Below are 26,136 nucleotides of genomic sequence, written 5' to 3' on the forward strand. Positions count from 1 at the left end.
AGTCGCCGGAAACCTGTGAGGAGCACCGGAGGTCGGGAGTGAGGATCGCACTCCGGAGCCGCCGGAAGTCGACATCGAGGCAAGGCCGGCCGACGTCATCGAAGCCGAGGTCGCCATCGGACCGGAGCCGCCCGAAGTCGACATCGAGTAAGACTGCCCGACGCCATCGAATCGGAGGCCGAGATCGAACCGAGGCCGCTGACATCGAGACCGGAGCCGCCTGCCGGCGTCGTCAAAGAACTGACATTGTGCCGAGGCCGCCGACATCGAGCTGGAACCGCCTCACGGCATCGACCCGACTCCAGCGGCGTCGGAGCATCAGAAAAAGGGCAGTACGTGGAGTAGAGGGCGCCTAAGGCCCTGTGGAGACCTGAGAGACTGCTCTAAGGGGCTAGGGAGGTGCTGGAACCAACCTGACTGTGCCAGGGGTGAACTGGGACTAATCTAGAGAAGTTGTGTGGAGAGAGAGAGCCAGGTCTCTGGTATTTTCCCCCTTTATCTACCTCAGTTTAGGCCTCAGCCTTGACCAAGCCAGGGAGTAGACACCCCCAAGCCTTCCACATCCCCACAAGCTGTGCCTGGACCAAATCAGCCCTTAGGAATTCAAAAGTGATCTGAATCCATGAGTGTCACTGTCAGCTTTTAAGTATTTATTAGGGGCACTGTATTTATTGTATTTAACCTATTTATTGTTCCACTGTATTTATTGGTCCACAGTATTTATTGATGCACAATATTTATTGGTTACAGTATTTATTGCCTCAGAATATTTAATTGCCTGTCTGTATTGCACTTTTATTTATGCCTTCAGTATTTATGATCACCCCTATTTATTGAATCATTAAGCCAGTATTTATTTGTCCTGCACTTTCTAAAAAGCTTGTATATTGTGATTGTTATTTATTTTCTCCAATCAGCAACTAAGAGAAAAAGCAGATAAAGAAAGTTATTTTCATAATTTTTACGGTGTAGAGTCGTTTTTGGAACGGATGCACGCATGGTTATTGTTTGGGTATGTTGTATGCTTAGCACGGAGCCTGATTCCTGACCACTCGAGCCAAGCTACCACAGTGTGTCCGGGAGACCACCACCACCCCTTCTGGTGTGGGAGTGGTTTTCCAACAAACCTTATATTCCCCTTTGTTTTATGTAACATTTTCTAAACACTGATTTACACACATATTATTCATTGTCTCCGTGTGTGTTGTAAAATGCTCTGACACGCTAGACTGGTATGAGAGGTGCTATAAAACAAATCAAAATACATTTGAGAGAGGGATTATGGGGAAATGAGGGCACTCTTGTAGGGTGATAGTGAGGGAATCACTGACGGGCCCCAACAAAGATTGCCCCATTGTAAGCCATCAGCGCTACAGCTGGCCCTGGCCATCCGTCAGAGAGTTCAGACCTCAGTGGCTCTGGAGTAATACATGGCCAGCGTGAAGGACTAAATGGCCTTTTCAGGCTTTCCTGTGTTATCACCGAGCGATTCGGCAACTGAGGAATATACGTATCACACAGGGGCGTAACACAGGGCCCCGCATCCCCTGCAGTGCGGGGGGCCCCCAAGCTCCAGGGGGCCCCCTCGGCACTACACTTCGGCCGGGGAGCTCCTGATAGAGTCTGGAGGGGGCCCCTCCACGTACCTTGCAGGGGGGCCCCCTCAATTATCGTTACGCCACTGGTATCACAGCAATACAAATTGTGGTGTGATTAAATATTGGGATGATAAACAAACAATGTCTTCCTTGTTAATACATCAATCCAGAAATTGCTTTTGACATGCCATGGCGTGACTCGTTAACTACACTTTGAGGTTTTATGTGCACACTTTCTAATTGGACCTATAACCCGCACATGTGAACAGGTGTCTGGGCACGTATTTTTCCTCCTCAGACTTTTTACAAAATAGGGAGAAAGCAGTGATAATTAAAAAAAAGAACCTGCAAGAGTGAAATAAATAGGAGGAGAGTATCTGGAGGTGGACATCTCCAGTTGTCTCTTCAGCGATATCTGGTCCTGGGAGCCACCAGGCAGTGGCGTAACAAGATCAGGTGGTATCCAGTGCGGAAAATGTCTTCTCAACCTCGGCTTGACAAAATGGCAAAAATATGTGTTTTCTAAAAACACCCGGGGCAGCCCGCACCCACCGCACCCCCCTTCCTACGCCACTCCACTGCCACCAGGAATAACTTGTCTTCTGTACCACGCAGTCAATGTGGCCACAACGTGTAGGGTCTGCGGTACCATTTGGTAGGGTAGATGCCAGCCAAGAGGAGGCTAGATTGCAGCTAGGAACTGAGAGTGGGGTCCTTTTTAGGGAATGAAGAGGCGCGATATTGACAAAGTGTTATTTTGTCTCTGACATGGAAAAGAAATACCCCATTGATGATACAATGACATTTCTTCTGCCAGAACTCAGGGCAAAAATAAACATTAAATCAAGTGGCCTAGTTGTGGCCTCCAACGCAGTACATTAAACAAGAATGTCAATTATGGCACATTAGCGGGCAGGGTGGACCCAGTCATGGAGGATCCATGTTCACAAGCGATGTCTGGAACAGCTTTCAATTCAATATGGTTTGGTTCATTTAGTCATTCTCATAAGAGAGAGATAAAAGTTATGATCAGTGTGAAGTTTGAGATATTTTTCTTCACACATGGTGAACACTGAATCAGAGAAAATTGAAATTTTGCTAAGAATTATTTTTATCTGACCGCTGCTCGATGTTTTGCAGCTAGGAATTATTTTGCATACAAGTCTTTATTGTTCTGGTTGAGATTATCTCCTATAAGAAAAATATTTTCGCAAATAGTCCTGACAAAAATGCCTTAGAACACAAAGTGGAGCTTGTGAAAAAAATACAAAGCCACCTAACAAAATTGATGCGTAAATTGGTGAACTCGGATGTTAAATCCACAGCTTGTCGATTAATAACTAAAAAACTGAGCTTGAATTTTACCTTCAAAGAATAGAAATCCTTGACGGGGTCCTATCTATAAACGTTTCAAAGCAGGCAAATGCCAGGGACAAAATTTCAACTAAATGAGCCACTGTGATAATTTACAAAAACATTTGTACATCTGACCCTTCACACTTGTTAATGCTAGTTGCCCGGTGAAGAGTCCTACCTTCAGACTTAAGGCCTGATTTAGATCTTGGCGGACGGGCTACAACGGTGACAGATATCCCATCCGCCGAAATATAAATTCCATTATATCCTGGATCTAAGTCTAAATCAGGCCCTTAGTCTCTTTTTTGGAGGTTAAAATCCTCTAGAGGGAAAGCATTGAAGCTGTATTGGACGAAGTTCTCTTGAAGTCCTCTGTAATTTCTGAATCTGGCTATAAGGTATATTAGAATATTTCAGGGTTTAGAGCTCAATTGAAGACAATGAAGTGGCATAGGGCCAATAATGGCTGGTATACACCTTCCGCTTCTACATTGTATGGTTTATCTTTCTGTTTCTCCCTTTTAAATTTAGAACGTTCCACCCTTAGGATCCCCTTCTGCCTCGGGCAGTTAACGGCCCTCTCCAGTACTGGAGCAGGGTCAAGACTGATTTGCATATGGCTGGGTCCAAACTGAGGTGACGTGGTGGGAAAAAGAACGATATGCTGGAATGCTGTCCCCAGCGATCACTAGTGTTTCGACTTATTGCAAGCATTCCTTCCATCACGTCTGGTCTGTTTGATGACACCACTAGTGAAACTGCCAGCTCCACATTTACAGATTCCACTTCAGTCATCATCACTCAGGCTTATAAGGAAGAATCAGGAACACAGTGGGCTTTGGAAAAAGTACGATTCCACACACACACACTTTACATGGCAATACAACTACTTCTAAGGTAATAGAACCAAAGGCAACTAAAGATAATTTTTACACACAGTGTTCCTCATTCAGCCAGCAACACAGACTCACATACACAATATAGGAATCTTACTACACAAACCATGCATGGACAGGCAAAAGAGAACACTCAACCCAGACAAAGACACTAAACTATCATACTGACATAGACACAAAACAAACAGCCACCCATCCTGCATACGCCATCCACATTAGCTACAGAAGATATCACAGCTCTCAACCAACCTCATATCTTATCTCTTCCAAGAGCATTCCATTTCTCCCAAGGGCATTTCAAAGTTCTAATGTTCTGATGTGGATAATTGCACACATGCACATTAGCCTCAATTAGGCCATATATGCATAAAAGTCTCTGTATTATGTAATTCACACATCGCTCACTTAGTACACATATGTGAACAGGCACACATCACATGCAACTCTGATGCACCCACCTGAAGAGGCATGTCCTAAAGAACAAGTATTGGTAAATTTTAATCTACTAATGCATTCAAGGAGTGAAGGAAGCCAGTAGTGGCAGATGGCTATTTGTTTCTACATTCCCCCCAAGATGACGACTACATTATGAAGAACGTGACCACCATCTTGGAGGCATCGAAAATTTCATTCCAAGATGGCTGGCTGCTGCTATTGGCTTTGCAAAGTCAATAGTAAGAGAAGAGGAATGCGGGCAGCGATTGGAGGGCAGAGGGCCATTAGAAATGGGGGAGGGGATGCCAGGAGATAGAGTGAAATCCGGCTGCAGCGGTGATTGGTGTCTGTCGTGGAAGGAGGGGTAGGGAGCAATACGGAGACAGTCAGTGGGCAGTGGAACCACCACTGAGTGATCCCCATATACCAAACACAATGGATAGTAGCTGTTGCTAAAGGGGGATAACTCTTCAACCAATTGTAGTTGAGAGGTAGTGTTGTCATAGTCTCCAAAGTTGAGATCGGTGGGATCTAGGTGCTGGTGAGGGAATTCCTCCTTTTGGAATTAGTGCCCTCACACACCCTTGCGGGTGTCGTGCTTCATCATCGGGCTGGCTCCTCGTGGGGGTGGGGGTGGCGTTGTTGTCCCCCACACCTGCATGCACAACTGCGGCGCCTCCTACAAAAGATCCCTGAAAAAGAGCCCTCTCGCGGGGCCCGTGGGGGACAGCAGGTTGAGGGGTTCTCCCCCTTTCAGAAACAGCTACCATTCATTGTGTTTGACATTCATTCTTGGGAGCACTTGTGCTGGACCTTTTTTCTCTCTATAATTGCTCCCTGTCCCTTCCTCTCTATATATTCTTTTATGATACCCAGATACTCCTGACCTCTGTCAGGCCAGACACTGGGGTCTCCAGCCACTTCTTATAAACAGAGTAGCCATTGCTCCTGGGTTTCACTCCTGCTTCTGCCACTGCCTGAAGGAGAGACGAGGAACAGTCATCGCACCAACCTAGATCCAAGGACACATCCCAGCCCCTTTCGTTTCTTCTCTCCTTCATCTGTTTAGTAACTATGGGACACTTTTCCATGATGGATTTGAAAGAGAGAAGGAACTTCTCATTGCACACACCTAGGATCCAAGTACGTCCATTGCTTCTCCCTCTAGTTTGCATAGCCCCTGTGGGGCAGTATGGGCACCTGTGACCTCTTTGCTTGGCTTCTGGTGATGGCCCGTCCTTAGGGGTAAGCTCTTCATTAGTGAAAAGCCCCTGCTGCAGTGACTTCATAAAGTGGCCCCAGCCATCCTCCTTCTAAGGTGCCCTTGGTGGAAGAATAGCCTTGAATTGCGGTGTGGGACTGGGTGGAGCCGGTGTGTGGAACGGGGAGGAGAAAACATGGTTTTCCCCCTGCAGTATGAGTGTTGATTCATGTTGGATGTAGCAGATGAAATGGAGGGTGACTTACTAACATTCCGGTGAGCATAGCCGCCCAGTCTGCTGGGGTCAACCCTGCTCATGGCATCTCTCCTGCATGCGAATGACGCCCGTGATCCCTGACTCTCACTGGTGGTGCATATCTGCTAACAGAAGACTGGTGAGACGGCGCTTGAAAAAAGAAAAGAATATAAGAAAACGTATTAATTAGCCACTGCATTGTAAATTGTGATATATTCATATGTGTCTGTTTAATGTTCAGTTTTAACCCCTTCAGCGCGGCGCGGATTTCCGCGCCACGCTGAAGATTCTGAGCGCGGGCGGGGCCATGACGGAACGGTTACGTCATACGCACAGCCCAACCGACGTGCATGACGGAACCGTTCCGTCATGCGCGTCGAAGGGGTTAAAGCCATTTATAACTACTGTTTATTTCTGTACTTTATACATGTTTGTTTATTGCATACATTTGTGTCGCTTTATTGTAGAAAGTATGTTGTATTGTTGTTGTTCAGTTTTATATGTTTGCTAAACAATTCTTTTATAGTATCATTATATGAAATTGTATCAATAAAATGAAGTTTTTAATATGACATTTTATGTACACTGAGTCCATAATATCATAAGTATGTTGGCTTAGGTCTCGTCACTCCTTTGACCAACTGTTTCCTAGGGGTGTTATTTTTCAGAAGAGACGGCTCTTGCCCACAGCAGTAAGTGCCTTAGATATATCAATTAGAATCCTTCCCCATTGTCTCCACAGTGCTTGTTAGAGATGATCTATAAGGGCAAGCACCCTGTCGCAGACACCTTTGATGATGTTGTGCAGTAATGAACGCAGTGGTTTCTCGTCTCCTATTGCAGACAATGTGTCGGTGCAACACAAGATATCCTTTGATTTTCCTTGAGGCAGCACCGTAAAGTCAAGCTTGAGAGACATGTCAATGTTCATGCCCTGATTTGTTTTTCTTCTCTTACAGTGTGGGAGGTGATGATTCATTGCAGACAGTGACAACACTACCAAGTAAGTGTGAGCATAAAGTACAGAGTATTTTACTAAGCACTCCTTTACATCACACACATTATATAGAGACAATGAATCATATTGGTGTAAATCAGTCTATAGGAAATTTTACATAAGACAATGGATTGCACGGTATTGGAATCACAAGTCATCCAGAATTTAAAGCACAGTGGTTGGGGTTGGCTTTACTGATACGAATGCATTCCTACCCAAAGAACCCTTTTTAGCAACATTTGGATAATAAAAAACTGGGGAACAAACGTTCCGCTTTAGCTTATTCTGTAAGAAATTGGGTTGGTGGTTGACTGGGGTGTGAGCACTGGTCAAGCAGCAACTACAATCCTTGGCAAGGTAAGGCACAAGCAAACCCCAAATTAACCTGTGATCAACCCACTGGTAGCTTGGCCCAAAGCAGTCAGGCTTAACTTACAGGCAATGTGTAAAGTATATGTGCAACACTTCAAACAGTAACTCAGTGACAACACCACACAAAAAGAATCCCACACCAGGTTAGAAATATAGAGCAGAATTTAATAAATAAAACAAGACCAAAAGACAAAAATCCAATCAGTAGAACCAGAGTTATGCATTTTTAAAGAATAAAGTGAATATAGCGCCAAACAGCACAAAGCTCCGACTTGGGATATCTGGTCAGGCTGGACCGAGTCAAATTCAAAAGTTTAGGCCAAACGCGATGGAGCGCAGGTCAGATAGAGGCTCAAGTTTGGCCTGCTGAAGATTTACCTTCTCCAGTTCATGCCAAGAGTCCCGTTCGCATTTCAGAGGGCTGCGAGGAGCAGGAAGAGCATCGCAGGATGCTGTTGGCGAAGCGCGAGGACCCAACCGGCATCGTGAGCAGGCATTGCTGAAGCTTTGCAGTGGCGGCCCCATGAGTGATCAATGCTGCAGTGTGAAGAGTCGGGCTGGCGGAGCATCGTGCTGATCTGCGGTGCAAGCAGCAAGGTCTTGGTGTAAACGGACCCATTCGTGGTCGCAAAGAGCCCAAAAACTTGATTTAAGTGCCTGTGAGCCACATCAAGGGTCTAGGATCTGGGAGGCACGACTTGGTGGTCAGGAACTCACTGTAGCTGGTTCCAGGTACTGGTTCAGGATGTTTTGGAGCCGTTTATGTCCCTGAGGCTCATATCAGGTGGCCAGCAGACTAGCCCTTTGAGTCACTCTGGGGTCCTGGGTTCAATCAATCAATCAATCATCAAGTGACTTGCAAAGCGAAACGTCTCACCAGTAAGGGTCGCATGGCACTGTGGTTCAGTCGAAGAACCAGGTCTTGAGGCCCTTCCTGAATTGAGGCAGTGACGGCAATTGCCTCAGGTGGAGCGGCAGGGTGTTCCAGTTGGGTGTAGCGGAGGTCTCTGGTGGGTGCGTGGAATGCGAGGCGATGATTGAGGTACTCAGGTCCTGCATCATGTAGGGCTATGTAGGTGTGTGTGAGGAGCTTCAAGGTGATTCTTTTGTTAACTGGGAGCTAGTGGAGGTCTCTCAGGTGGCCGGTGATGTGGCTGCAGTGGGGGATATTGAGGATGAGTCTGATGGAGGCATTGTAAGTTTTTTGCAGTTTCTTGAGGAGTTTCTGGGTGATGCCGGCATAGAGTGCGTTGCCATAGTCGAGTCTGCTGCTGATGAGTCTGTGGGTGAACATCTTTCTGGACTCCTTGGGGATCCACTTGAAGATCTTTTGGAGCAGGCATAGCGTGTGGAAGCAGGATGATGAGGCAGTGTTGATCCGGCGGTTCATGGTGAGCAAGGAGTCCAGGATGATGCCATGGTTCGTGCGTGGTCTGTTGGTGTGGGGGGATCCAAGATCTGCAGGCCACCAGGAATTGCCACAGGCGGAGAGGGTGGAGCCCAGGATATGGACTTCGGTCTTCTCTGAGTTGAGCTTGAGGCAGCTGTCCTTTATCCAGGTGGCGACAGACTTCATCCCATTGTGGAATTTGTTCTCAGCGACTGTGGGTTAGTTGGCAAGGGAGAGGACCAGCTGGGCATTGCCGGCATAGGAGACGATGTTGAGTCCATGGTTCCTGATGATGGCTGTTAGCGGGGCCTAGTAGATGTTGAAAAGAGTGGAGCTAAAGGAGGAGCCCTGAGGCACTCCACAGCTGATCTCTGTAGGCTCATAGTGGAATGATAGTAGTCTGACTATTTGTGTTTGCCCATTGAGGAAGGAGTGGATCCATTGCAGGGCTTTGTCGCGGATGCTGGTGTTGTGTAGTCTTGTGCAAAGGGTGTGGTGGGAGACGGTGTCGAAGGCGGCCAAGAGGCCCAGGAGGATTAGTGCTGCAGTTTCGCCTTGGTCGAGGAGGGTGCGGACGTCGTCTGTGGCAGCGGTCTTGGTGCTGTAGTTGCTGCGGAAGCCGGATTGGGAGAGGTCCAGGGTATGGTGCACTTCAATGAGCTCGGTAAGTTTGGCGTTTGTTGCCATCTCGATGACCTTGGCTGGGAAGGGGATCAGAGAGATAGGTTTGAAGTTCTTGAGGTCTGTTGGGTCGGCAGAGGGTTTCTTCAGCATGGTGTTGATCTCTGCGTGTTTGCAGTCTTCTGGGAAGTTGGGGGAGTTGATGGAGCAGCAGAGTTTGGGGGTGATGGAGGTGCCAGCTGTTGAAGATGTGGTGCAGGCAGGGGTCCAAGGGTGTTCTGGAGTGGATGCTCTTCATGATCTTGAGGATGTCGTCAGGGGTGAAGAGAGTCCTGCTGAGCAGGGTCTGCTGGGGTCTGGTGTTGTTGGGTGCAGTAGTTGCAGGTGGGGTGAGAGGGTCTTGGGTATGGAGGCTGTTGAAGCTGTCATAGATATCCTTAATCTTGCAGTAGAAGAAGGTGCTGAGGTTGTTGCAGAGGTCTTGGGAGGGTGGGAAGTCTGCTGTTTCTGTGCTAAGTTTGGCAAATTCTTTGAGTGAGTTGGCATCCTTTCCTGTAGCGCCGCTTTCTTAGTTGTTCTAATGAGGTGGTGGTGTGCAGTGACAGCGGTTTTGAAGGCTGAGTGATCTTCCGGGGTCTTGCTGCTCCTCCATGTGTTCTCGACGCGTCAACAGGTGCGTCTGGACTCATGAAGGGCGGGAGAGAACCAGCTGACTTTTTTGGAGTATCGCTTGCCAGGGGCATTCTTGAGGGGAGCCAGTGTGTCAGCGCAGTTCGAGATCCATCGACGGACGTTGCGTGCTGAGGTATTAGCGTCCGCGGATGTCAGTGGGATTTTGTTGAGGGAGGTTGTGAGCTGTTCTACTGTGACCTTGTTCCAACTTCTGCAAGGGTAGCTGTGGGTGTGGTGGTGTACTGTGGGTTTGGTGAAGGAGTAGTGGACACATCGATGGTCAGTCCAAAGGAGCTCGGAGGTGTGGCTGAAGGTGATAGTAATGCTGGCGGAGAAGATGGGGCTAAGCATGTGTCCTGCTGGGTGGGTTGGGGTGGTGACCCGTTGTTTGAGTCCGATGGTGGCAAGGTTCTCCAGCAGGGATGAGGTGATCTTATCATTGGGGTTGTCCAGATGAAAGTTGAGGTCACCGAGGAGGATCTAGTCTGTGGAGGCGAGAACGTGGGGTGCGATTAAGTCGATGATTGAGTCACTGAAGGGTGGACGGCGTCTGGGGGGTCTGTAGTTGAGGTTACAATTTCATTTTCAAACCAGAGATGTGCAATTTGCAAACCAACATGTTTGCAAATGGGAATGCAGTTTGCTATGTACTAATAGTAACTTGCACATTTGCAGGGTATTGTAACCCAACTTGACTAATTAATAATATTTAGGCAGGCTGCAGTTTACAATGCCCTGTGATTCGCTGTAAATTCATGGATGGAGGCCTGCAAGGGATAGCAGACCTCTTCCCTGCATATGCATTCACAAACAGCGAACATGTGTTTTTAAAGCAGACTGTGTCCATAAAGGGGACTGGTGAAAAAAAGTTAAAAAAGGTTTTTCATTTTGGAGGAGATTAGGTGAACAAGGGACCCACTGCCTGCCCCCACCCACCTGTTGGCCATCACGATTCCCAACAGGAAAGGGGTCCCAGGGCAACAACTTCCTCTTTTAGAAACAGACACTACCCCCTTTGATGTATCAATAGCTAATCAATGGGTCAAATTTCTCTTCAAATCACAGGTAGGAAGGGAATGCCCCCTTCAATCCTCCTGCACTTTACAATTCGAAAAATCTTGCAAATGCCTTTTATGAGTCAGAAAGACTTTACTGGCTCGTGAAGGTGGTTTTGCAGCCAGTAAAAAGCAGACCAGAACTGGGAACCCAACGTAGCCTTGGCAATTTTGTCTGAATAGCCCCCCCGGTTGGGGTGGGTAATGCAAGTGTGAAGGACTGCTGCTTTTGTTGCTGGGGGCCGATATTGCGGCACTGCTGTAAAACCAGCACCTAGTAACAAAACCGGCCCCCACCACTGCAAAACTGTACTCTATCCTTCCAGCCTTCTAGGGAAATGCCCGATGCCCACTACAGCCCGTCCGGCCCTGGTAAAAAGGTATTTGCAGTCGCAAACCCTGTGATTTTGTGAATCCCAGATTTTGCATCCACAAAATTCCTTGGTAGATCAGGCTCTCCTGTTAGGTGTTGTGCACGTAGTCTGCTCTGGCTTCATGTTTCCATCAGGTGTACTCTATCCTCGTTCATGCTCGCCTGTTTCTCAACTCCCAGCTATATAGAATATTTGTGGTTGATGGGCTTGTGCTTTTTGTACATTTTCTCCTAGATATTCTCCGGGAGTTTAACCCATCGCTGACTGGTTTTTCCACTGGAAAGGGAGATGCAAGCAAGCAAAATGCTTTTTACAACCAGGCCGTCCCTGGGGCCAAAGCTGAGTAGGTGCTTCTTGCATATTTTTAAATGTCTGGTTTTGCTTTATTTTATTTTCTGTCTCCATTTAACTGGCTTACATTTATCGGTGCTTTTGCTTCACTCTTGTTAAGAAAGACTTGTGCTCAGCCAAGCTACCAGGAAAGCGAATACTTTGGTTCCCATCCTCAAAACACACTTATCAGTATGCATGTCAAGGACAGGAGTAAGTGTCTTTTCGACGTGAGAATATGGAAGAAACAACCTATGTCCCATATTTAAGGTAGCACAGTTGAAGGAGTTTCTCATGGCAAAAATATTTCAGCACAGGAATTCAAAAAGTTAAATGTAACCTTTTAAAATCGCATTTGCGTCAAATTAAAAAAATTAGGGGCTTATTTATGAGAGCCCTGCATCACTTTTGCACCATGTAAAGTGGTACATGCGTGACAAGGGGTCTCATAAAGATTTATGAAGCTACGCAAAGCCACCCTGCGTTGCTTGGTTTTAAGAGGCCTCATAAATCATGAGTAAGGCGATGCAGGCAAATCACGCATCGCCTTACTCTGTGCCCGGGAGGCGGTCCATGGGCGTTGCCGTGTGTTTTCCCACACAACACCCATGGAATTCTTGCCTTAGATTTACAAAGTCATGTAAACCTGAGCAAGTGTCAGATCCGTACACCTCCCTATGTTAGGTGTAACATGGAGAAATATGTTAATTTTTCCTTTGTTTTTTCTCATTCCATGTGTGCTGCATTCTGCAACACACATAGAAAGAGTAAAACACCTCAAAGGGTTGTTTGTGTGCAGGGGAATGCCCCTTCCTTCACAAACACAATCCTGCCTGCAATGGAGGCACCCATGCACCATGGTGCAAGCTTCCTATGTTGGCCCTAGGCTGCCAAAACAGTGCCAGCGCAAGCAAAAAGGTCAGGACTGTTAAATATGGTGCAGTCCTGCCATTTCACTTTGGTGCGCTGCCCTACGCCAAAATGCCATAAAGGATGCCCCTGGATTATCTATCTGGTGGAAATTTTGCATGCATAAATGCCACACTAGTGTAGAACCTAAGCTTCTCCTATCACATTTGAGAGGTTCTTGTTCAAGGCAGCCTATGCTCCTATACCTCTGGTTATTGCAATTTGATGTGCCGACTTGGGCCAGAAGAAAGAGCGTAAGATGATTAATGATGTAACAACTGGTAGAGTGTTGCCTTAACACATTCTCAGAGGTACCACTCCCTCAGTGCTCTTTGAGCTCAGTAAAGTTAATTAAAATGAAGACTTGTTTACACCTGCCCATCGTAAGAAATCAAATGTGCATAAGTCGCGCTAAACAAGCATCAAAACTGGATAGTGATGCAAATTCCTGAAAAATGTGTAATTTTATTGTTAAGATGGCTTACCTTGCTTAGTGCTCACTGCTGACATCTGTTTTGCCTTTTATGACACAATATCGACATCACAAATATCGCAATACACAAGTATTGCACCGCAAATATTGTGGTGCTAAATATCGAGGGAGTTATTTACAAGAGGCCTGCGCTGCCGGAGCGTCACTTATATTGATGCTCTGTGGTGCAAGCCTCTCAATCATATCTATGACGCGACGCAAAGCTACCCTGCGTTGCTTTGTATGGCCTCATAGATAAGCGCTGCCTTGCCTTACTCTGCGTCAAGTAGGCGTTCCATGATGTGGGTGTTCCCACTCAGCACCCATGGATTTTGACACTGCCCCAGATTTGCAACATCACGGAAACACATTACTGCGCCAAAAGATTACGCCTCCCCAGAGTAGGCGTAACGAGAAAAAAAAAAAATTCTCCTTGTTTTTTCCACTTTCCACATGTGCTGCACAAACAACAAGGAAAACGCCTCTTGTGATTGTTTCTGTGAAGGAAGGTGCCCCTTTCTGCACAAAAACAATCATGCCAACAACACAGACACCCTTGCACTATGGTGCAAGGGCGCCTGCGTAGGTGCTCGGCTGCAAATTGTGTGCTGGCTGAAAGGACAGGAGTGCACCATATCTTGTAAATTTGGTGCCTTCCTACCCTTTCGAATTGTCATAGGGCAGCGCAGCAAAATGACTTGCGGCACTGCCCTATGCCAGTTCTTTGTAAATGAGGCCTCAGTTTACATGCTTAAATTTTAAACTACAAAAATACTGTCTTTAAAATATTGTGGTACTAAATATCGAGATTTTATAGGTAAGTATATATTTAACGGAATTTCAAAATATAATAATTTAGAGAAGAATTAATGTAAAAATTAAAGCAATTATTTTTTAAATAACAAAATAAAGTTTAAAATAAATGTAGACAATTATTCTTTACAAAAATGAAAACAAATACTAATATCTAAAAGTAAAAACACAAAAAAGAAATCATACATTTTCAGATAATAATGTTAAAAGCAAAACTTAAACAATATAATGAATAAATAATGAACATTACATTTTATGAATACTTTGACAAAACAGTTACAAATATTACAAGTAATATTACTCAAAAAACCTATTAAATAAAAGAAAAACAATAAATTACAATAAGATAAACAGTACAATAGCATCACAAAAATATATTAAAAGCAGGAAATACAAAACAACAAATAAAATATAAGCAACATTAAAAGTACTAATATAAAAAACGACAACAATTAATTAAAAAAAAAATATATATATATATATCCAACAAAAAGGAGAAACTATTTTAAATGCTATGTCCAAAGTAACAAACAAAAAAAATGAAGGAAAGTTTTGTGGGATTGGGGGTGAAATATACTATTCCTATTCCATCCTGATCAACATCCTGATCAACAGTAGGGAAAGCCTTAGCAGTCAGACTTACTATTTCCACTCCAATCTGAATAACTGTAGAGAAAGTGCTGGACATTGGAGGAGTGAGATTGAGTATTCCCACTCCAATCTTAGCAATACTACAGAAAGCACTGGACATTTGCAGGGGGTTATATTTACTGTTCCCACTCCAGCCTAAACAATTGTAGCAAAAATGTAGAAAATATATCTAAAACCTATATCTAATATTTGTTATAAAACATATTTAAAAACATATAATTAGGCATTATTATAAACAAATTACAAAATGTCCATTGAATAGCAACATTTAAAAAAAATAAATCTTCTATAGACAGCCAGAAACTCAACTAAATTACTAAACAAAAATCCAAACAATTGACTCATATAAAAAATACCAATTTAAACATGATTTCCAAATTAAAAACACTAAAACAATTTACAAATAAGACACATCCCGCCATACTCCACTACAATCACAACAACCCACAAACTATGAGGAAGAATACTAAAAATGGAATAAATCGCAATACACAAAATCAAAATAATAGTAAATGTTTTTAAAAAAACATAACACCCACAAATTCATACATTTATTCAGTAAAATAATTCAAATAATTAACATCTTTATACAAATAAAATGTAAAACAACATTTCTATAATAAATAAATAATGAACACAAAAATCACTTAAAATATAATCCACTCAAAAAAATAACATTGATTACTATATATTAAATAAGGTAACAATTAAATAATTAACATAAACAATAATGCAAATACCAAATTATATTTGACAATTGTTAAAAATGTGTTATAAAATTATAATACATATATAGCTATCTTCCTACCCTACTCCCTACAAACCCAAGAACCGACTAATAATGTAAAAAAGTTTAAATAAACTCAAAAACAACACTTTAGAAAGGTAACAAAAACAATATAAGAACTATTAAAAAATGCAAACAACTCATTTTAACATATTAATAGCTTAAAACACACAAAAGCATAAAACATTATCAAATACTGAATCGATATTATATACAGCTATTTTTAAAAAAGAATAATAAACACTTAAAAAAATATTATTACTTGCAATATTCTGTAGCACAATATTCTTGTTGCCACAATATGTTTGACGATATTTGTGTTTCACGATATCCTTGAGATGATATTAACGTTATCCACCTTGTTTTGACATACCGCTCACAAATGTGATTTCCGGTAAGACCAAATAAGCTTACTTTGAAGTGGAGAGCCATTCATTTTGGTATTAAGAACTATTGCTATTTACAGCGCTCAAATAAGAAAAAAATGCAGCTTGAAGCACTATTTAAATGCTATAGGTATATTATTTTTCAAGTGAATATGCTTTATGAAAACTCTTTGGTCATCATTTTTTCCTACAGAAATTTGCCAGATCAAGTTCGGACGTTGATCAACCTGATGAAAAGTGACGCGGTAAGAAGGTTAAATGTCAAAACATTGCAGATGTTGATAGATGACATATCGTAAACTCCTCGTACTGTTCCATGCTAAGGCACGCCCTCATGAAGTGTGGGGATAACAGGCCGCCTGATGAAGTAACAGCACAAGCACAGTCATGTACAGCTTCTGTCTAAGGATTTGTGAAGTTCATGGCAGAATGACAGGTTGTCATTAGGGTACCTTCTCTTCTGTACCAGTAGGGCCATTTCCGGGGCCATTTGTTGCAAGCTGGTGCCCTCCTAAGGTCTCGTGATGGTGCCCCAAGGCAGCTGCCTGCAGAGGCTTTCTTATAGCACTGACAGCTCTCACGTGCCATCAGAGAGAAGTTTGTAATCGCTATGCAGTGACTTATTGTACATGTTGAACCTGTGCTTGCATCTTACATCTGGAGTAGTTTAATGAGATGATGCATTTTACGAATGTCTTGTGATATACGTGGTCCCCTGTGTTGTGTTGTGCTGTACTGATATTGGAAGCCAGCACAGCAAACAATCCCTGGTATTCTTGTCCTCTGCCCACGAGCAGAGTCTTACTTGTGTGTTTTTTGTTCTGGGTATTGGCATCCCCTGCAGTGGGACTGAAAGATGCAATACATGAGAAAAGCGTACTTTATGTCTTATAATACATTTCAGGTCTGTTCTAAAATGACTCTGACTTTTACCCTGACTAAGAAACATGATGTAGAGTAGCCACAGCGCCCTTGTATTTGGCACCACTGGGACAAATAATCAAGTTTGCCGTTCCAGGCCCTGATCCACCACCAGCTCTGAGGAGTTGGTGAATGTCGGCAGCAATCCCGTGCACATGGCTGCATGGGTAGTAGAGGGAGGGTGAAGATGCCATCTGGCCATGGGAGGCATTGCATACTTTCCCGGCTGCCAAAATCAGGACTTTTAGTTTCCACAACCCAAAACCCCAGGTGCAGGAACATGGGACCCCTTATAACTGAGCAGAGCAGAATTCATTCCACATGGGGCCTAGTGTTTTAGGTTAGGATCTTCAACCCCAAATAGTCAGTGGGTTGAAGCGCGGTCATGTTTTCAGAATGATGAACTAACATGCAATATCCGCGTCCTACATAATTCTTTTATGGTTGCCCTGTGCCCGGTGTTACTAAGGTTACAGCAGAACTCAGCATCAGTGTAAACAGAGGCTCTGAATGACCCGGTTAAAGATTTCAGAGTTAACTAAATCAAGAAAGGTTTGAGAGGATTGAGGTCACCACAGCCCTTTCTTCCATTGGACCACCTCTCATTATAATAGGGCCACACGTTTAACAGATTAACATTTACCAACACAATTATCTCATCCTGGTACATTTCTTATCATTATTTCACCATCGCTTCTTTGCTCTTGGTGTGCAAAGATTTTCCTTTAAAAACTTTATGACGATTTTTTCAAATGTTTGTGGGCTTCCTTTTGTGTGCAAACTATATGGCAGAGAGCAACATTTCGAAAAATAGTGTTGAAAGTGGGTTTTGCGACTAGAACAAATATTTGCAAAAGCTCACCTTCAGTGGCAGAGGTTCTGAGATGACAAGTTTATACCTGAAAGTTCACTGAAAGATATTTTTTAAGCAACATTACACCTACAGGTGAGGTTTTGAGAAGTTAAAAATTGAGAAGATTGGGAAATCTGTAAAACCAACAATTCTCTGCTGTGAAGGAAATACCTCTGTGCAAATTCATGGATGGGGAGCGGGTGGGGGAGGGTATACAGCGATTCCCTGGAGGCTGAACACGACTCATTGATTTAGTTTCCCTTAAAAGCGACAGGTTAGGTTGGAGGAGAGGCATTTAATACTAATAGAAAGATTGTTTTTTTTTACAGAAAATCAACTTTGAAAATGATTGGAAGGTGATCACCGTGTTTATTGGAGGCAACGACCTGTGCGCCTACTGTACTGACACGGTAAGGAGCCATGTTCCCGATGGAATGCTCTCCCAAAGGCGGGCAACATGTAAGATGTGTGTGTGAAGCCTCTATCCCTGCGGTATGTCTGAGGCTATTTCACATCCACCAACTGCTCTGACTGCAATAGCCGCAAAATCTCCAAGAAATATCAGAAACGAATCGTGAGCCCCCACAGGGAATTTGTTGTGCCTCCTTTCGGTGGTATTAATTAATAATCAATATAAATGTATCCTGAAGCCTAGCACCACATTGTTTACCTGCTGAGAAATAGTACATGAGAATGACATTGAGGGTCAGATGTACTCATTTTTTGCGCAGCGCAGTGCATCTTGTTGCGCATGTAAGAGAGAGCGGGCAGAAGTGCGCCATGACTACTACGATATGGTGCACTTCTGCTTTTTCGTAGAGCTGCCGCGCCGTGTGTTGCCTAGTGCCAAGCGCCATGCCGCAAGGGTGCTTGCATTGCAGGCAGGATTATCTTGTTCAGGAAGGGGTACCAAGAAAACATTCATAAGAGCCAATTTCCTCTATCTATATGTGATGCATAATGCATCATGCATAGAAAGAGGAAGTAACGTGCAGAAATATAGATATGCTCCTCATTACGCCTGTCTGTGTTAGGTGCACCATTTTGCCTAATCCCAGGTGTAGTAAATCTGGGAGTGCGTCAAATTCCATGGGTGGATGCTCCGGAAGGCCCATGTTCCACCCATGGAACGTCTACCACAACAAATTGTAATGCAACGCAGCACAAGCCTCTTCATTGTATTACTTTTTTTACAAAGTCCCGTAAAGTGGCGCAAAAAGCCCCTTGGATGGCTTTGTTAGCACCATTTAAGTACTTGTGTTGCCTTCCGACCGCATGCGCCATGGAAGGACTATGCACGTCTTTAGTAAATCTGCCCCTCCCTTTTTTACTGCTTGAATTATCTAATGCACCAGGACTGTTTGTAACTTTTAACAGTGTAGGGACCCTGTCAAATGTGTCAAGTGTGTAATAAAACCCAGACACACATGTCTTACAGTAATCAGTGCAAACAAAAAGCCACCCGGCAAAATAAATGTTATTGGGGAGAATAATTCACTACCAGATGCCAGATGAACCAATATTTTATGAAAACATTGCACTTGGCATACCGTATTCCTACATGATAAACACCCACACTTTCCCTAAAATAATAGATTTTTAGGAGCAGATCATTTAAAATCCCCAGGGTAGTCATATTAAAATATGTAGAAAATATTATGCACAGTATATAGTAGCCATGATAAATATGAAGCCATGTCAATCCCCTGCCAAAAATTATTCAGTAAGGTGAGAATTTACTGTTGCAATCTTTGCCTGCCTGTCTGTCTGTCTGTCTATCTATCCATCCATCGCCTACTTTGGTAACAAAGAGTATTAACTGCAGCAAACAGCCAGAGATCAGCAAATTGAAGCTCATAACAGATCAACTCACAAAAGTTACCTTTCTTTTTCCACCAGAACTATTACTCACCTTCCATGTTTGTCAGCCGGATTCGAGAAGCCCTGGACATCCTTCACCGGGAGGTATGTGCTCTTATATTCGACTTGCACTGAGGCATGGTTTGGATTAATTGTTGGAATGGTACACCTCTAAAATCACTTCTTCCACAATCTGCCAGTAGATGGGAGCAGCTTCCGGATCAGGCCGGTCTGGTGGCTCAGTGGACTAATGTGTCCACTGTAGGATCCTGTGTTCGACCTCATGGTCACAGGTTCAAATCCTGGCTGGTCCACTCAGCCTTTCATCCACCTGAGGCCGATAAAATGAGTACCATTGAGTAACAATAAACATCTGTTATTCAGTGCCAAGATGCCTACGGGTGAACGCGCCCTTTACAAATACACGTTATGTTATGATCTTAGTACCCAGCTTTGTTTACACGCGGAAGGGCGCATTGGATGCCTCATGAAGCCGTCTTTGTATGCGAGCATAAGAATACGAGCAGGAAGGGGACCTGGAAGGGACAACAGACTTCCATTCTTGCTTGCACATTCCAAGGCAACTTGCACTTGCGACCTTTGCCTCCAGAGGAAACAGGGTCACATTGTGAGAAATGACACCTGCTTCCCCGGTACTGGCAGCTGCTGGTGGCTAAGTGGAAGCCGCCCTCTTCGGATAGTTCTTCATCGCCTTGCTCTTGGCAAGCAGTAGCCAGTGAAGACTTAGCAATGCTTTGGTGGCTGCATCGCATGTATACACATCCCAGAGAGTCACAAAGATGGGGTCAATGCTGGGTTACACACCCTCTACCTTGTGTAGCTCTTGGTACCCTACAGTTCTCCTAAGTACAAAGCTGTGGCTTCCTATGACTATTGATGAAACTAGAGGAGACCATGGGCATCGATTTATCAAAATACCAGGGGCACTGGAAGTGACTTTATACACCCTTTGACCTTAATGACATAACAGGAAGTGGCATCATATGACCTTTGACCCTGCATCTTCCCAGGGTGTGATTTAACATGACTTTAATCCGATGACATCACAATAATTGACATCACTGAAGGTCCACAATAGCTGCATCGTTAACAAAACACAGACATGTCTACTTTAGATACCACCTATATTAGGGTGCTGACATGATGTTTGAAATTGATGGGTCATAATACTCGCCTTGAATCGTAGCGCACAAACCTAGTGAACCAGACTCTTTCTAGACTGGTTTAGAGAGATCACAATTTTTTTTTAAATTGTTTAAAAATGGGTCACAAGCTGCATTTTAAAGCTCAATTTTTATATAAAGTTGCTAAAAGCAATAAACTCTTTGGGACACTCATTATATATTTAAGACATTTCATGATGTGCCAAGCCAATGAAACTTGACTCTCCCGAGGAGATGACCAATTCTTTTTCCCATATTCCCACAATTATCTCCATTGTGTGAGGGCCAGCATCTTGACGTGGGTGCCTTCCAAAAATCAAGGGTTGCCAGCTTATGGCAGACATTACATACAATGTGCCAGTGGTAGCATTCTGCCATACATTACCTCCAAGGTTCTAGAGCAAGCTTTTTTTCACAGGTGCCCATTTGCCTAGAATTACCTGTAGTAGGCCAGAACCACTACTGTACCATGGGTGCCCATTATGCCAGGAATCATCTCCAGTATGCTAGTGCCAGAGTTTTGTCACAGGTGCCTTTTATGCTGAGTATTGCCTCCAGTATTCCCGCACCAGTATTTTGCCAAGAATTACCTTCAGTGTGATCGGGCAAAAGTCGCCTTGCAAGCATAACTCTACATTCACGGTAACATTTTCTAACACACACACATTCACAGTCACTCTAATTCATTCGCACTCACACTCACTCATTCTCACTCTCTTACATTCACTCTTCTCACTCATTCATGCTCACTCATTCTGACACTATCTCACTCTTACTCAAACTCCCTGATTCTCACTCACTCTCACGTAGTCTCACTCACTCTGGCTCACTCATTTTCACAGATTCATTCTCTCACTTATCCTTTCGCACCCACACTCACTCTTGCTCATTCTCAGTCACTCAAATTCACTCACAGATGCACTCAATGACTGTCACTCACTCTCTGTCACACTCTCTAACACGGCCTCACTCTAATTCTTATTCATTCTTCCTCTCCCACTCTCACTCATTTACAGCCACTCTTACTCTTACTCACGTACTGACGCACTATCTCACTCCTTCTCACTCAGTATCCTATCACTGTCTCTCACCCACTCACTTTCACTCACACTTATAGTCACGCACGCTCGCATACATATGCTCTCTCTCATACAAACACACCCCCACCCACAAACATAACATACACTTGAAAGCATTTTTATAATACTAATAGTAAACTTTCGATTATTAATTTATTATTCACTATTAGTTTAATAAATAATATGGCAGAAAAAGAAGGAAGGCAGAGCCACAAGGCCCATAATGATGAGCCGCCCCTGTGTTCTTGGCACTGATTTCGCCCCCTTTGAAGCCAGGGGTCGCAAAGATGTGAGAGGGGTCGCAAAGGGCGAGCCAAAGGTCGCATCTTTGAACCCCGGGTGATCGCCTAAATGACATCCATGAAGGAGGCACAACATGTCTAGGGTCAGAATGGAGCACAGGGCAGCCCTGTGCAAAATGTTCCTGCACGGCTCGCGCTGCAGTGCAGTGGCAAGTGTAGTGAGAGAGCCTTAAACTCCCCAGTGGCCCCCGGCTATCCAGGGCCATTTGTAGGGTTCTCTCCCATGGGCGTTTTTTGGAGGGACTGTGGCAAAGCAGTGCATTTTACAGGACAACCAGTTCTGAAATATTCCAGCACCTCCTAATAGTGCTGCAGTACCCCAGAGCTTTATTTCAGCCCAGCAGCGAACCATGCGCGTGTCGATGGAAAGACTGCTTCTGACGCACACCGCACACGTGTGCCCGAAGAAGGAGACATACTGCCCCTAGATAGACTGAAAAGGGCTCTCAGGACAAACCACGATGCTAACCTCCTCAACTACTCCACCTCAGTGACATACACAAGGTGGCAAGGCTCCAATGTTTGTCTCGGACCATGTACCGATATCACACAATAGAAACATTAGCACAACTCTCTCTTGGGGTCGGTGCCACGTCCCAAGAAAGCACCGACACATCGAAACATCGTTCGCAAGATGATACATTTACCAGAGCAATTTGCCGAACAATACATTGAGAAGCCTTGTGGATGACAGTGTTGAAAAAACAAATTCATGTATTATTTTTCATTTCTGTAGTCCACTTACTTTAAGTGGCAGGTCCAAATACATTCCCACTCAAGTATTGTGTCCTATGAATACTAGGCTTGGTCCTCTGAGTTGGGGCTACAAATAGCATGAGGGGGCACTGAGATGCCAGAGGTCAGGTTGCTGCTAGGGAGAGACACTGCCAGGCTGGAGGACAGACAGAGACACACGCACGCACGCACGCACTGACGCACACACACTATCACACTCGGAGGCTCCTGTCATGCTGGAGAGGGTGCTGGTATATAAGGGCCCTTTGCCCTTACTTACTGGTCAGTTTCAAAGACTACGCTCTTTTAGAACGTCATAAGGACCGGGACAGTCACAAGTGTCATTTTTATTTGCTAGAAACAAATGGTATTAAGGCAAAGGAAAGTGAGAAAAGACTATTGACTACTGTCGCCCTGGAGAAATCAGAGGCCTTCTTTATGTTTATCCAAATTGGTGCACCCAACTGAATGATTAATTTTGACAAAGCTAAAAATCCCTGTATCTTCAGAGAGTGTCTACCTTCTGGAGTATGGAGGTGGTCGATATATTCTATTGCCGTTTGACAGCGGGGATGTTGGATCGCTCAAAGACCCCTGATACAGTAGACAATAAAGAAATACTCTTCAGACTGTCCATGTTAAGCTGTTTATAGGCTTTACTTTACCATATACGTTTAACCCCATGAGCTACAGCTCAGTGTGTGGCATGAACATAAAGTAATATAGTTTTTCCTAATCTCACTATGGGGCCTATTCCGGCGCGGTTCAGAAATCATTCCAACCAGATCGGTTTGGGAATAGTTTCCGAACGACTCTGATCGGGAGAGTCCGACCTACCAAGTACGATGCATTCGAATGCTTTCAGAAACGATTCGGTCGGACACCCATTGACTTCAATGGGAGCCTATGTTCCGACTGAATGCATAGGCTCCCATTGAAGAAAGGGGTGGCTGGGGAAAATCGGGCACCCTGTGGCGGGCACTCCTTGGTGCTTGCCACACTGTGCATGGCTGTTATGGGGAGACCCATGGGTAACCCCACGGGCTTCGATTGGGAAGGCTCCAGGTGCAGGGGGGGCCCGCTACGTGCTCCCAAAGTTTGATACCGACTGCCGATTCGAGTCGGACGGCACGATTAAGAAAGGCTGTCCCAATCCAGCATTGTAATCGGTCGTTCGGAAAAGTGGCCCATAGGGACGTACGATTCTGCTCCGTACGGCTCAGTCATTCCGAGTGCCCTCGAGTACAGATTGGAATATTCATAACGCCTAACTCGCATCCTACTCGGTCGGTTGGAAAGACACATTGCTGATTCGATTCAGACGGAGCAAATGCTGTTAGGAGGCGTTCCAAACCCCATCGGTATAGGCCCCTTAGTCTAGTTGGTCACTTCAGGTGCCCCTTCCTTCCTGTTGCCTGTGAAGGTTTCTAAGGATTGGTCAATAACATCTCTTATGATGTTCATCTTCATGTATTCCCTATGGCACCAAACTTACTATTATTCCCTCTCCTACCCTCAGAGCAGACCTCACTATCACCCTCTACAAAAGCGGCATAGTCCTGGTCCAAGCCACAACTAATAACCTTAACAAATTCGCTGACCGGTTCACCCTCCTCAGAAACCACGTTCACGATACGGACAGGAGAACTGACTCCATCACCAGCAGCCCTCCGTCCTACCCGCCCACTATGCCTAGCAACCTGCATACCCCCACTACAGCCCCCACCATAGTTCCTCCTTTCCCTCCCAGCATACTCTGTGATCCTTACCATGGACCCCCCCCTACCCTAACATCGGCTCCTGAACCCTCGCCCCCCTCCCTGCCAACACCCCCAGCCCTCATCGACCTAGAAGCTTTGCACTCTAGAGCATCCACCCTAACTCAGAGCATCCACTGCTCCATTCTGGACCTTATGAACCTCTTGCACCTCGCTGAACTCTCCCTCGCGAACCTCAAATCTCATCCACCCCCCCCCCACAGTCAAATGCGCCCCCCATGCTCCCTCTCCCGCTTCCCTTAAGACACCTTCGCCCGCGCAAGCACCCCTGCCGCATCTCTGAAGCGGAATCCCGAGCTCTGGCACTCTCCTACAATTCCCCACCCACCTCCCCTACCCCAGCTGACCTCACTGAAGACGAAATCCTTGCCATCCTCCAAGATTACAATACTGCCCTTGCCAACCCCTGCCCTCCTGTCACAGGTCATGCACACCCCATCAGCACGGTCACCATCAACCCCAACAGGCCAACCACACGACGTAACAGAAATGTGGTTAAAAGCAATCTTGCGCCAATCCTTCCATCCTCCCAGACACTTGACACTTCCCCAGACCCCCCACTATCAGGTCTCCTAATCAACTGTCGTTCAGCAGCTAAACATGCAGCCGATATCGCTGACCTCATCCTGCACAAAAACCTGGACTTAGCTATCCTTACTGAAACCTGGCAAAATGAATACTCCTCCCCTTGTCTGGACTTATTAGTCCCTCCTAATTACAACATTGCTAGGCTAGACAGGCAGTCGAACAGAAAGGGCGGAGGCCTCGCCTGCATCTACAGATCCTCCCTCCGGGTCAAGGAACTCGGAACGCTCACTACCGACTCCTGCGAGTATCTCTCACTCTCCCTCACCAACAACGCCCTTCACCTTTGTAACTTGCACATTTTTTACCACCCCCCTGGCTCTAATGACTCTTTCACCGATCACCTACTGGAAGTCATCACCTCAAAAATTTCCTCTATTTCCAAAGAGATCTTCCTCGGTGATTTCAATCTCCACTGGAATGACCCCAATGACCCTCACGTCAATACCATCAAAGACCTCCTAAATGACCAAGCCCTGACTCAATTCTGCTCCCTACCAACTCACTCAAAAGGAGCCACCCTGGACTGGATCATATCCAAGGACTCCGTAGTCAAACTCATCTCTATCGACCCTTGTGACTGGTCCGACCACCACACCATCTCCTTCATCCTACCCGGATCAATCTAGACTAAGCCCCTACAACCGATGATTCCCAAACGCTGGATCAGGGACACCAAAAATCTGGACCTTACGAAGCTGGAGGCTCGCTGCAAACTTGAGCTCTACCCGACCTCGAACACTACCACAATCAATGACCTCTATGACCATTATTCGGCGTCTATGTCGAACATTCTAGACGACCTTGCCCCCCTGAAACTAAAGAGAACACAAATCAAAGACAGAAACCCCTGGTTCTCCGCCTCCCTCAACTCAGAGAGGAGATCCCTACGTCAAGCCGAAAGAATATGGAGGCAGTACCCATCTACCGAGCACCTCAAACTTCTCCGGCAGGCAAGAAACTCCTACAACAGACACATCCTCAACTCAAAAAAAGATTACTTCAGATCCGAACTGGGGAATGCCACGAATAGGCCCCGCAAGCTCTTTGAACTGGTTAAACTTCAATCAAACAAGCTGGCCAAAACTCCTAAAGAATCCCCGAAATCTCTTATATTTTCGGATGAATTCTCCTCCTTCTTCGCCGAAAAAACTGCCTCCCTAGGAATCGAACTTAGTACCGCCTCTTGCGCTCAACCCCCTCATGACCAACTGCCTCCCCATGCACCCTCATCTTCGACCTTACCCAAAAACGAAGCTTGCTGGACC

The 26,136-nt window shown here is 45.0% G+C and overlaps 1 protein-coding gene across 1 annotated transcript in view; it reads left to right on the plus strand.

The window, feature by feature from the left end:
- Positions 1 to 26,136, plus strand: part of PLB1 (phospholipase B1) — a 440,448-nt gene that overhangs the window by 254,126 nt on the left and 160,186 nt on the right. The window contains exons 33-37 of the mRNA XM_085610369.1: positions 6,702 to 6,745; positions 11,458 to 11,566; positions 15,765 to 15,816; positions 17,675 to 17,755; positions 19,245 to 19,310. Of these exons, the coding sequence (XP_085466495.1) occupies positions 6,702 to 6,745; positions 11,458 to 11,566; positions 15,765 to 15,816; positions 17,675 to 17,755; positions 19,245 to 19,310 (352 nt within the window). The remainder of the gene's footprint in view (positions 1 to 6,701; positions 6,746 to 11,457; positions 11,567 to 15,764; positions 15,817 to 17,674; positions 17,756 to 19,244; positions 19,311 to 26,136) is intronic.

The sequence above is a fragment of the Triturus cristatus genome, chromosome 6 (assembly GCF_964204655.1).
Source record: "Triturus cristatus chromosome 6, aTriCri1.1, whole genome shotgun sequence".
Taxonomy (NCBI): Eukaryota; Metazoa; Chordata; class Amphibia; order Caudata; family Salamandridae; genus Triturus; species Triturus cristatus.